General features: G+C 42.6%; 1 protein-coding gene and 1 pseudogene across 1 annotated transcript; one reads left to right on the forward strand and one right to left on the reverse strand.

Moving 5' to 3' along the window:
- The first annotated feature begins 1,782 nt into the window (after positions 1–1,782).
- On the forward strand, positions 1,783–11,172 carry LOC110507912 (V-set and transmembrane domain-containing protein 5). The gene is made up of 4 exons (XM_021588333.2): positions 1,783–2,171; positions 9,893–10,219; positions 10,500–10,643; positions 10,762–11,172. The coding sequence occupies exons 1-4, from the start codon at positions 2,105–2,107 to the stop codon at positions 10,791–10,793; spliced, it is 570 nt and encodes a 189-aa protein (XP_021444008.1). The 5' UTR covers positions 1,783–2,104; the 3' UTR covers positions 10,794–11,172.
- Positions 11,173–11,476: 304 nt separating this feature from the next.
- Positions 11,477–13,376, reverse strand: LOC110507148 (annotated as a pseudogene).
- Between the last annotated feature and the right edge of the window lie 203 nt (positions 13,377–13,579).

Raw genomic sequence — 13,579 nt, forward strand, 5'->3', positions numbered from 1 at the left:
GAGAGGGATGAAGAAGTCCAATGGGTGCGGGTGGGAGAGGGATGAAGAAGTCCAGTGGGTGCGGGTGGGAGAGGGATGAAGAAGTCCAATGGGTGCGGGTGGGAGAGGGATGAAGAAGTCCAGCGGGTGCGGGTGGGAGAGGGATGAAGAAGTCCTATGGGTGCGAGTGGGAGAGGGATGAAGAAGTCCTATGGGTACGGGTGGGAGAGGGATGAAGAAGTCCAGTGGGTGCGGGTGGGAGAGGGATGAAGAAGTCCAGTGGGTGCGAGTGGGAGAGGGATGAAGAAGTCCTATGGGTACGGGTGGGAGAGGGATGAAGAAGTCCAGTGGGTGCGGGTGGGAGAGGGATGAAGAAGTCCAGTGGGTGCGGGTGGGAGAGGGATGAAGAAGTCCAGTGGGTGCGGGTGGGAGAGGGATGAAGAAGTCCAGTGGGTGCGGGTGGGAGAGGGATGAAGAAGTCCAGTGGGTGCGGGTGGGAGAGGGATGAAGAAGTCCAGTGGGTGCGGGTGGGAGAGGGATGAAGAAGTCCAGTGGGTGCGGGTGGGAGAGGGATGAAGAAGTCCAGTGGGTGCGGGTGGGAGAGGGATGAAGAAGTCCAGTGGGTGCGGGTGGGAGAGGGATGAAGAAATTGGTATACAGAAGTCTACTGTGCACCATGACAGTGAAGCCTGTAATGTTAGAGCTGTTTATTACTGTGTCAGTGTGAAAAGTAAGGAATTAGCTAGGGAAAGTGACAGGTCAATAACGTTACATAACCATACTGACTAATACAACTCACATTTCACTGAAAAATCATCAGAATATCAATCTTCAATCATTTGGCCAATGGTTTCATCATCTGATTCAGGTCTAGTGTGATTGAGGCAAAAATAATAGCTAACATTAGTCAACATTTGGCCAGGTCTCTCTAGAATGATAAATCAACTGGCGAAAGCTAGCCAAGTTGATTTACTTCTGTAACAGGACAAAACAAAGGCTACAAAACATGTCCATGCAAACAACAGCTGTTAGATAGCGATATGAGCTGGTTATTATTACTATCTGACAGATAACTAGAGGCTAGAGCTGACCTGGCTGTGGTAGCTACTAGCTAGCATAGCTTATTCATTCACCTCAGTCAAGAGGGGATGAAACATTAACTAACGTTACATGTCAGTTAAAATAATAGCTCAGCACTGCGAATAAACACTCATTAATTTTTTTCAGTTAAGTTAAACAGCAGTTACCTTGCCAACTACATCAGTCAACTAAATAGTATCCACTTTCTGCTTGTTTTGGTTTTACAACTCTGTAAAAGAGCGCAACACAAACACACTGAACTATGCTCAACTCTCCCGTGCAGGTCCAGCCAGCCTAGTCCTAAAGCACACCGTTGTCGCTTTCTGTATCACATTACAATGATGAAACTGGGGGGGACAAAAATGCAATTTCAGAATGTGGGGGGGACATGACACCCCCGTCCCCAGTGAAAGTCACGTTCCTGATTATCTGCCTCAAAAATAAGCTATTGCAACAGTGACCAGGCAGCAAATAGACAAAGTGGATCTGCGATATACTATATTGTAACTTCTGTTAATGTGGCCATTGTAAAGAAGTGCAGTCATCTCAGAATAGACACTCCTCCCTGTCTGACCTGCTCAGCAAGGTGTGTCCAATACCACTTATTCATCCCACGTGGTGCATTTGTGGGAGGCAGTACAGGGAGGCCATACAGGCGTGTCTCTCTGTGTGTTTCTGCATGAGTATTTACTATGTTATTGGCTCCCTCTCTCTCACTCTCTCTCTCTCTCTCTCTCTCTCAGTGCTTGTTTCTTGGTATGAATGTTTGCACAGTAATCTCCTGCTGATCCTGTCTGATGGGTGAGGTGCCGTTGCACAGGCAGAGCAGCTTAGGTAGCCAGAGAACACAGAGCTGAGAAGGACAGAAGAGAACATCACCAACAAGAGATATACTCTTTTCCACCAGATTAAGACATTAACAAAAATAAAAAGGAAGGAGGAACACAGGAAATAATGGATTTTGAGAGCAAAGCGAATGCTCCAGAATGTGGAATGACCCAGTAGACACTCCGTACTGGTGAGAATAGATGGACCTGGGGTTCTAATGTGGCTCTGGGACACACAGGAAGTCGCTCTTTTCTTCAGCATCACATTGTATGTGTGCCACCTAGGTATGTATCCTATCCATACATGGAAACACTTCTGTGAGCATGTATCCATATATGGACATACTGATTTGTATGTGTTTAAATGTGAGTGCTTGTGTGTTTAAGGGCATGCCTATGTTTGCCTCAGAGTGTATGGTGTATGCCAAGCAATTTCAGAAGAAACTTTCTTCTGGTATCGGTTGACTGACTTTGAGTATTTCCCAACTTTTGCTCTGATGTGGTTTGTATCGGTGAAACAGAATGATAGTTCACTTAGACACACAGTGGTTTGTTAATTCCCCAGAACCTGGATAGGGCGTGATGCTTTCAAGGCATACCTCTGGCAGCCATAATGTTTCTCTGTCATTCTTTGCATGCTTTAGCAAAATTCTTTGTGCATGCTTCATCTTGTGTGCACACACCTTTAGTTGGACTGGTGTGTCTGAGTTAGTAATTCACATTGATTGAAACACATCTTACATGAGAAAACAACCGAAAGCAGGTGGCTATGAGGTCAATTCAAAACCAATCAATCAATCAAATGTATTTATAAATCCTTTTTTATATCAGCACATGTCACAAAGTGCTTATAGTGAAACCCAGCCTAAAACCCAAAAGAGTAAACAATGCAGATTTAGAAGCACGGTAGAAAGGAAAAACTCCCTAGAAAGGCAGTTACCTAGGAAGAGACCTAGAAAGGAACCAGGCTCTGAGGGGTGGCCTGTCCTCTTCTGGTTGTGCCCGTTGGAGATTATAAGAGTACATAGCCATTTAGGCCAGATCGTTCTTCAAGATTTTCAAACGTTCATAGATGACCAGAAGGGTCAAACAACAATCACAGTGGTTATAGAGGGTGCAACAGATCAGCACCTCAGGAGTCAATATCAGTTGGCTTTTTATAGCCGAGCATTCAAAGTTTGAGACAGCAGATTGGGGGGGGGGGGGGGGGACAGAGAGAGAACGAGAGAGAAAGCAGGTCCGGGACAAGGTAGCACGTCAGGTAAACAGGTCTTGGGACCGACGAATTGCCACAATCATACCCTGGATCTAGTTTTGTGTAATAAATATTGTGGATCTAAATGTTTTTCCTCATAATTCTGGACTATCGGACCACCATTTTATTACATTTGCAATCGCAACAAATAATTTGCTAAGACCCCAACCAAGGATTATCAAAACACGTGCTATAAATTCTCTGACAACCCAAAGATTCCTAGATGCCCTTCCAGACTGCCCACACCTACCTAAGGACTCCGGAGTACAAAATTCAAAATGCACCTAACCAAGGATCTAAACTTAACCTTGCGTAATACCCCAGATGCAGTCGCACCGTTAAAAACAAAAACATTTGTCACAAGAAACTAGCTCCCTGGTTTACAGAAAATACCCAAGCCCTGAAGCAAGCTTCCAGAAAATTGGAACGGAAATGGCGCTCCACCAAATTGGAAGATTTCCGACTAGCTACACGGACAAGTTCCTGCCTGGTTTAGATCTTATCTGTAGGAAAGATATCAGTTTGTCTCTGTGGATGGTTTTAGGACCAATATTCTTTTCACAGTGTATAAAACATTAGGAACACCTTCCTAATATTGAGTTTTGCCCTCAGAACAGCTTAAATTCTTCGGTGCCTGGACTCTAAAAGGTGTCAAAAGCGTTCCACAGGGACGCTGGCTTATGTTGACTCCAATGCTTCCCACAGTTGTGTCAAGTTGGATGGATGTCCTTTGGGTGATGGACCATTCTTGATATACACGGGAAACTGTAGAGCGTGAAAACCCCAGCAGCGTTGCAGTTCTTGACACAAACTGGTGCGCCTGGCACCTACTACCATACCCTGTTCAAAGGCAATTAAATATTTTGTCTTGCCCATTCCTCCTCTGAATGGCGCACATACATGATGCCTCAATTGTCTCAAGGCTTAAAAGTCCTTCTTTAATCTCCTCCCCTTCATCTACGCTGATTGAATTGGATTTAACAAGTGACATCAGTAAGGGGTCATAGCCTTCACCTGGATTCACCTGGTCAGTCTATGTCATGGAAAGAGCAGGTGTTGCTAATGTTTTGTACACTCAATGTATACTCTACCTCTTGGGTATGTCATTTGGAAACTCAATGTAAACTTTCACTGCTATGCAGACGACAGACAGCTGTACATTTCGATGAAACTTGGTGAAGCCCCAAAATTGCCTAGCCTCGAAGCCTGTGTTTCAGACATAAGGAAGTGGATGGCAGCAAATGTTTTACTTTTAAACTTGGACAAAACAAGATGCTAGTTCAAGGAAACAAAGAAATCTTCTGTTTGATCTGACAATGTATCTTGATGGCTATACAATCGCCTCAAATAAAACTTTGACGGACCTCAACGTTACTCTGGACCTTAAAGAGCAGCTTTTTTCCTGGAGTGATGAACCACCCTTGCTGTGTCTGCCTGGCTGGCTCCCCTCTCTCCACTGGGATTATCTGCATCTGACCATATTACAGGGGCTTAGTCACTGGCTTGATAATGCTCTCCCATGCCGTCCCGAAGAGGGGTGAATCATTTTTTCTCTCTCGATAAACTCGACTTGAATGGGTTGAGTCACTGGCATGATCTTCCTGTCCGGCTTTGCGCCCCCTTCGGGCCTGTGATGGGTGAGATCAGAAATGCCTTATTTACATAAGTATTCAGACCCTTTGCTATGAGACTCGAAATTGAGCTCAGGTGCATCCTGTTTCCATTGATCATCCTTGAGATGTTTCTACAACTTGATTGGAGTCCACCTATGGAAAATTCAATTGATTGGACATTATTTGGGTTTTGCTCTGACATGCACTGTCAACTGTGGGACCTTATATAGACAGGTGTGTACCTGTCTATATAAGGTCCCACAGTTGACAGTGCATGTCAGAGCAAAACCCAAGCCATGAGGATGAAGGAATTGTCCGTAGAGATCTGGGGAAGGGTACCAAAAATGTATGCACCATTGAAGGTCCCCAAGAACACATTCATCATTCTTAAACGGAAGAAGTTTGGAATCACCAAGACTCTTCCTAGAGTTGGCCGCCCGGCCAAACTGAGCAATCGGGGAGAAGGATCTTGGTAGGGAGGTGACGAAGAACCCATTGGTCACTCTGACAGAGCTCCAGAGTTCCTCTGTGGAGATGGGAGAAACTTCCAGAAGGACAACCATCTCTGCAGCACTTCAGACCATTACTGGAGAGTGACAATACGGAAGCCACACCTCAGTAAAAGACACATGATAGCCCACTTAGAGTTTGCCAAAAGGCACCTAAAGACTCTCAGACCATGAGAAACAAGATTCTATGGTCTGATGAAACCAAGATTGAACTCTTTGGTCTCAATGCCAAGCGTCACATCTGGAGGAAACCTGGCACCATCCCTACAGTGAAGCATGGTGGTGGCAGCATCATGCTCTGGGGATGTTTTTCAGTGAGAGGGACTGGTAGGCTAGTCAGGATCGAAGTAAAGATGAACAGAGCAAAGTACAGAGAGATCCTTGATGAAAACCTGCTCCAGAGCACTCAGGACCTCAGAATGTGCTAAGGTTCACTTTCCAACAGGACAACAACCCTAAGCACAGTGGCTTAGGGACAAGTCTCTAAATGTCCTTGAGTGGGCCAGCCAGAGCCCAGACTTGAACCCGATCGAACATCTCTGAAGAGACCTGAAAATAGCTGTGCAGCAATGCTCCCCATCCAACCAGACCAAGCTTGAGAGGATCTGCAGATAAGAATGGGATAAACTTCCCAAATACAGGTTTGCCAAGCTTGTAGTGTCATACCCATGAACACTCGAGGCTGCATTCAAATCAAATCAAATCTAATTTTATTTGTCACATGTGCCGAATACAACACCTTACAGTTAAATGCTTACTTACAAGCCCCTAACCAACAATGCAGTTTAAAAAATATATGGATAAGAATAAGAGATAAAAGTAAAAAGTAATTAAAGAGCAGCAGTAAAATAACAATATATAACAAATATAACAAATAACAAAAAAGACTATATACACGGGGTACCGATACAGAGCCAATGTGTGGGGGCACCGGTTAGTTCAGGTAGTATGTACATGAAGGTAGAGTTATTAAAGTGACAATGCATATATGACAACAGAGAGTAGCAGTGGTGGAAAGAGGGACAGAGGGAGGGGGGGCACTGTAAATAGTCATTTGGTAGCCATTTGACTAGATGTTCAGGAGTCTTATGGCTTTGGGGTAGAAGTTGTTTAGAAGCCTCTTGGACCTAGACTTGGCACTCCGGTACTGCTTGCCATGCGGTAGCTGCCGAATGTGCTTTAACAAAGTACTGAGTAAATGAAGGGTCTGAATACTTATGTAAATCTGATATTTCAGTTTTTTATTTGGAGTAAATTTGGCAAAACGTATAAAAACCTGTTTTTGCATTGTGTGTAGATTGATGAGGGAAAAAACACTTTGATGAGTTTTAGAATAAGGCTGTAACCTAACAAAATGTGGAACAAGTCAAGGGGTCTGAATTGTTTCCAAAGGCACTGTTTACTGTCCGTACCGCCTATACACACCCTGTATATATATATACAGGGTGTGTGACTTGTCCCTAAGCCACATTCAGAACCCTTGACTTGTTTCCACATATATATACTGTATATATATATATATATATATATATATATATATATACAGTTATATAGTACCAGTCAGCTGTATATATACAGTTGAAGTCGGAAGTTTACATACACTTAGGTTGGAGTCATTAAAACTCGTTTTTCAACCACTCCACACATTTCTTGTTAACTTTGGGATGGGGGGCAGCATTTTCACTTTTGGATAAATAGCATGCCCAATTTCAACTTCCTGCTACTCATGCCAAGAATATAAGATAAGCATATTATTAGTAGATTTGGAGAGAAAACACTCTGAAGTTTCTAAAACTGTTTGAATCATGTCTGTGAGTATAACAGAACAAAACCCTGAGGACTAACCATTCACAATTACTTATTTTTGAGGTCGCTGTCTGTTCAATGGGCTCTCATGGGGAAACGATATTTCTTAAGCACTTGTTTGCAGTTCCTACCGCTTCCACTGGATGTCACCAGTCTTTGGAATTTGGTTGAGGTTATTCCTTTGTGCAATGAAGCAGTACGGCCATCCTGGAAAAGGGTAACGCTGTTGAGAGTTGGCCAAGACTTGAAAAGTAGCGTTAGTTTCCTCTGGTCCTCTATTGAAAACAGATAGACCCGTCTTCAATTTGATCGATTATTAACATTTAAAAATACCTAAAGTTGTATTACAAAAGTATTTTGAAATGTTTTGGCAAAGTTTACAGGTAACTTTTGAGATATTTTGTAGTGACTTTGCGCAAATTGGAAGCTGTTTTTTTCTGGATCAAACGCGCCAAATAAATTGACATTTTGGATAGATATGGATGGAATTAATCGAACAAAAGGACCATTTGTGATGTTTATGGGACATATTGGAGTGCCAACAAAAGAAGCTCATCAAAGGAAAGGCATGTTTTATATTTTATTTCTGAGTTTTGTGTAGCGCCTGCAGGGTTGAAATATGCTACTCTCTTTTTTTACTGCTGTGCTATCATCAGATAATAGCTTTTTTGAAATCTGACATGTTGGCTGGATTCACAACGAGTGTAGCTTTAATTTGCTGTCTTGCATGTGTGATTTAATGAAAGTTTGAATTTTTTAGTATTTTATTTGAATCTGGCGCTCTGCATTTTCCCTGGCTATTGGCCAAGTGGGACATTTGCGTGCCCCTATCCAAGAGAGGTTAACAAACTGTATTTTTGGCAAGTCGGCTAGGACATCTACTTTGTGCATGACACAAGTCATTTTTCTAACAATTGTTTACAGACAGATTATTTCACTTTTTTCAGTTGTATCACAATTCCAGTGGGTCAGAAGTTTACACACACTAAAATTTGAGTCAATTGGAGGTGTACCTGTGGATGTATTTCAAGGCCTACCTTCAAACTCAGTGCCTCTTTGCTTAACATCATGGGAAAAGACGCGTTCTGTCTCCTAGAGATGAACGTACTTTGGTGCAAAAAGTGCAAGTCAATCCCAGAACAACAGCAAAGGACCTTGTGAAGATGCTGGAGGAAACAGCTACAAAAGTATCTATATCCACAGTAAACGAGTCCTATATCGACATAACCTGAAAGACTGCACAGCAAGGAAGAAGCCACTGCTCCAAAATTGCCATAAAAAGCCAGACTACGGTTTGCAACTGCACATAGGGATGAAGATAGTACTTTTTGGAGAAATGTCCTCTGGTCTGATGAAACAAAAATAGAACTGTTTGGCCATAATGACCATTGTTATGTTTGGAGAAAAAAGGGGGAGGCTTGCAAGCCGAAGAACACCATCCCAACCGTGAAGCACGGGGGTGGCAGCATCATGTTGTGCGGGTGCTTTGCTGCAGGAGGGACTGGTGCACTTCACAAAATAGATGTCATCATGAGGGAGGAAAATTATGTGGATATATTGAAGCAACATCTCATGACATCAGTCAGGAAGTTAAAGCTTGGTCACAAATGGGTCTTCCAAATGAACAATGACCCCAAGCATACTTCCAAAGTTGTGGCAAAAAGGACAACAAAGTCAACAAAGGACAACAAAGTCAAGGTATTGGAGTGGCCATCACAAAGCCCTGACCTCAAACCTACAGAAAATTTGTGGGCAGAACTGAAAAAGTGAGTGCGAGCAAGGAGGCCTACAAACCTGACTCAGTTACACCAGGTCTGTCAGGATGAATTGACCAAAATTCACCCAACTTATTGTGGGAAGCTTGTGGAAGGCTACCCTGAAATGTTTGACCCAAGTTAAACAATTTAAAGGCAATGCTACCAAATACTAATTGAGTATATGTAAACTTCTGACCCACTGGGAATGTGATGAAAGAAATAAAAGCTGAAATAAATCATTCTCTACTATTATTCTGACATTTCACATTCTTAAAATACAGTGGTGATCCTCACTGACCTAAGACAGGGATTTTTTACTTGGATTAAATGTCAGTAATTGTGAAAAATTGAGATGAAATGTATTTGGCTAAGGTGTATGTAAACTTCCGATATATATATATATATATATATATATATATATATATATATATATATATATATATATATTCTGGACTCTGACATTACTCATTCTGATATTTCTTAATTTCTTTCTTTTTAGTATTGTTTTGTATTGCTGGATATTACTGCACTGCTGGAGCTTGAAACACAAGCATTTCGCTGCACCTGCAATAACATCTTCAAATCTGTGTACGTGACCAATAAACTTTGATTTGAGATGAAGCGACGTGGTAGAATCACATGCCAATGTGTCATCTCAAAGTAATTTGATGGCAGCAAACCCATCATACAGTATAACAATATGTTATGTAATGTCTGTGGACTGAAAACACTGTCTTTTGTTGAGAGGTTGAACATTAACTGGTGGTTATATAAGGGAGTAGGGTAAAGGGGGGTATTTCTTCTGTCAGAACTGAGTGGCCAATTGGGCTCTAAAAAATAAAAAACTGAAGGTAGTTGATCCATTGCTCATAAAAAAGGCAAGTGGGGAGTCAGAAAATTACTATGGTGATAACACATCAGTGTGTGAGAAATAATATGTTGACTTACTGTATCTGATTCTAAAATACAAATCAGATATATCAACTTCTCTTTATCTGTCATACATTAAAAAACACTGTTCCTCTTTCTTTCCCTTCCTCCCTCCACTATGTACTTCCTCCGGCAGCTGGAGCCATCTCAATACGGTCTCCTCAGCAGAGTCTGACCAGGCCTGTCCAACAGGATGTATTGTTCTCTGTGGACATCTCCTGTGTTGGGATTCCCACAGTACAGTGGACCTTTATGTCTGGCAGGGTGAGCAGAGACATTGGGGCGTGGCAACCTGGGGGGTTTACCAATGTATCAGAGGACTACATGGACAGAATCCTCACGTACACTAATGGATCTATGGGACTGTCGGACCTACGTATTCAGGACACTGGCTTCTACGTGATCACTGTGACTGAACTGTCTGGGAGCAGCAAAGATGCAGGATTTGTCTTGAATGTGGAAGGTGAGTGAATGGTGGGTGAAGGCCTATATCACAATGTGGCATTTTGCTTTAAGTTACAGTGTTAGTGTTTCATCATAGTTGACATTTACAAGAACCCCTTTATGGAACTGTTTTCCTCTCAGTCCTGGAGGCAGTTTCTGTAGCGGCCTTATGGTGTTATTGAACAATATCTTTACGAGTAGTTCAGTACAAGTGGCCTTCATTGAACTCTACCATTATGAGTAAGCTAGTTAGTGGAAGTGAGAATGAACATGGTGTGTTCTCCCTCCCTGTGTTGTAGAGGTTCTGTATGAGGACCTCCAGTACCTGGCAGTGTTTGCTGTAGTGCTGGCCTCCCTGGCTGGCTTCCTCATGGTCTCCATGTGGCTCATGGACAAAGCTTACAGCCAGATCAATGCATGGAGACAGAGGAGACAGATGCCAGGTAAATACCTTTAGAATGATTTTGGTCATTTCAATAATTAGTAATTCAATGACTCAAGTTTGATTGTTCTTGTGTGTATGTGGTTCATTGAATTTCTCATTTTTTGTATTATCTCCAGAGAATGATGTAACTGAGCTGCAACCTCTCTGATATGAAGATCTGAGAAAGCCAGATGGGACTGCCCAACAACCAATATGAGCTAAAATGAAAGACTCATTTTATAAATCAATGAAAGCATCCACAGAGTGTAAATGTCACCAAGTTACTGATTCCAGGAACAGATGAAGGATTATCAACCTACGTGCCTCAAGACGAGCTGCATGTATTATTTTACTGTACATGGAAACTGTATACACAGCTGATATTAGTCCACCAGATTTTATGTAAGGAAACACACTGACAAGTGGAAACAAAATATATTTTTATTTTCACAGCTGTTTTCAGTTTCTTTTACTGTAACATTTAAAATATACAGTTGAGGTCGGAAGTTTACATACACTTAGGTCATTAAACCTTGTTTTTCAACCAATCCACAAATTTCTTGTTAACAAACTATAGTTTTGGCAAGTCGGCTAGGATATCTACCTTGTGCATGACACAATTTTTCAAAAAATAGTTTACAGACAAATTATTTCACTGTATCGCAATTCCAGTGGGTCAGAGGTTTACATACCCTAAGTTGACTGTGCCTTTAAACAGCTTGGAAAATTCCAGAAAATGATGTCATGGCTTTAGAAGCTTCTGATAAATGAAGTAAATTGGAGGTGTCCCTGTGGATGTATTTCAAGGCCTAGCTTCAAACTCAGTGCCTCTTTGCTTGACATCATGGGAAAATCAAATGAAATCAGCTAAGAACTCAGAAAATAAATTGTAGACCTCCACAAGTCTAGTATATATTAATAATAATAATAATAATAATACATTGGCACAGGTAAGTCAAATGTCCAAGCAAATCAACAGACATCAATGCAAGTTAGGATTCAGCCCATAGAACAAAATCAGAGATAGCGAGAGAGTGTGATAGTGGTTGGACATAAGGACAGGGAGTGAGGGCTGCCATCAGAAGATCCATCTTGTAAACAAAGTTGCTTCCCTCCATCTAGCTCCAGTGGACCTCTTTGTAGGGCCCTCGTAGGTGGTTCCACTTCCCATCCTGGATGATGTCAGACTTGGGCAGCTCCTTGTTCTGGCTGTGTGGGAAACTGGACCAGGAGCTTACAGCCACTCTCTGGACCAATACGCACTGGAAAAGATACAACACATTCATTTGGACAAATATTAGCATTATCTTAAGTTTCAGTCATTCAGATCATCACATTCGTTTTCAGATTAAATGAGCTGTTTAAGGTGCATGACGGCCAATATGCCAGTGATTGATTGAAGGACGGTACCTGAGATTGCGTATTCCCTGTTGGAGGAGGCAATGGTGATGGCCCAGGCGCTTTCGATGCTCTCCACAGAGCCGAGGCCCAAATGGTTACTGAAGCTCAGAACATGCCAACTCATCACTTTAGCCAGCTGCTGTACCGCATGGACCTGCTGCTGAGACATCTGCAGTACCAGGGGAGAGGGAGGCACTGTTACTCACTAGTTCAGACAGGAAGCTACAAAAAGGCTACATCAATACTTTGAAATAGATTTGAATAAAAGTTTCCCTGGAGCAATAGGCCGTGAAGAACTACAGCAGGTCTAGCAAATGCATCTAGTCATGCATTTTAGAACATACAGCAAGCATTTTAGGTGGCTTCTAGCTATACTTGACTGTAATACAGAGTACATAAACAGAAGGTGGTGATGTGAGAGCAGTCACTCCGTCACCTGACCTGGGAGAGGAGGAAGTCCTGCAGCTCCGGTTCCTGGTGAGAGAGGGTGATGACACGGCCGTCCCTGTGCACCACTCAGATCTGCTCAACCCCTGTTCAGCTGCAGCTGGATAGACCTGCACACACACACAGAAGTTCATGGTACATTCTTTCTCCATGGTCAAAGTTTTATCTAGGCAAGACCTTTACCGAACATTGACAAAGCGGAATAATTGCAGAATTAAATTGTTGGTAATTCATTAAGGTGAAACCTCTTCTTCTGTTGTTCGAACATGGAACCTACCTTTTTCCTTTTAATTAATTCTCTACTCTCACCAAATGTTCTATTCTAGAGGATATGTCGCCAATTCCTGGCCAGTCCTCCTGGCTTTAACGGTACTCTGCCTCTGTTACTCTGGCTTAGCCAGTCCTCCTGGCTCCTGCTCCACTTACTTGCAGATCTGCTCGTAACCCTGGGAGGTGATGAGGACTTTGACACTGGACTCGTACACGTCGTTGATGTTGGACCAGTGGGCCTGGATCTGGGGGTCTTCTATACGGCTGGCCAGGTTGTCGATGGTCCGCGCCGTCCTGAAACAGACACGAGGGGTAGACTTTCAGTCAATGTTGAGTTGCTGTCCTGTAAAATTCTAATTCAGTATCAAATGGTTTCATTGTGCCAACATTTTCCTGATTTGTGATTTTACAACAAAGATAGGAGGTGCTTTGACTGAAACAACAAGCCTGACAGGAGAAAATACTTTTGAATTTTTTTTTGAAAAAGAAAACAGTATAACAGTATTAGCTTGTCATTGATGTGTGATGTGGTGTGTGTTTGTGCCTACCTGCTGCGTAAGAAGATGTGTTTGGCCTGTTTGATGATCTTCTCATTCTGCTGCAGGTTGGAGATCTCAGCCTTGTCGTAGGCCATGGGCCCTGCCCTTGTGGCCAAAGGGGGCGCTAGCTGGATGGGGCATCACTATCGAATTCAGGGTCTGCTTGTGGAACTGTGGGTGGGAAGGAGGGGCATTTATTTGGATCAATATGTATCACAGTTCACACAAACAGCAATGAAACACATGCATATGTATAAGATATATATATTTTTTAACACAGGGACTTAGTTTGGTCAGT

This window comes from Oncorhynchus mykiss, chromosome 27, assembly GCF_013265735.2.
Source record: "Oncorhynchus mykiss isolate Arlee chromosome 27, USDA_OmykA_1.1, whole genome shotgun sequence".
Lineage (NCBI taxonomy): Eukaryota > Metazoa > Chordata > Actinopteri > Salmoniformes > Salmonidae > Oncorhynchus > Oncorhynchus mykiss.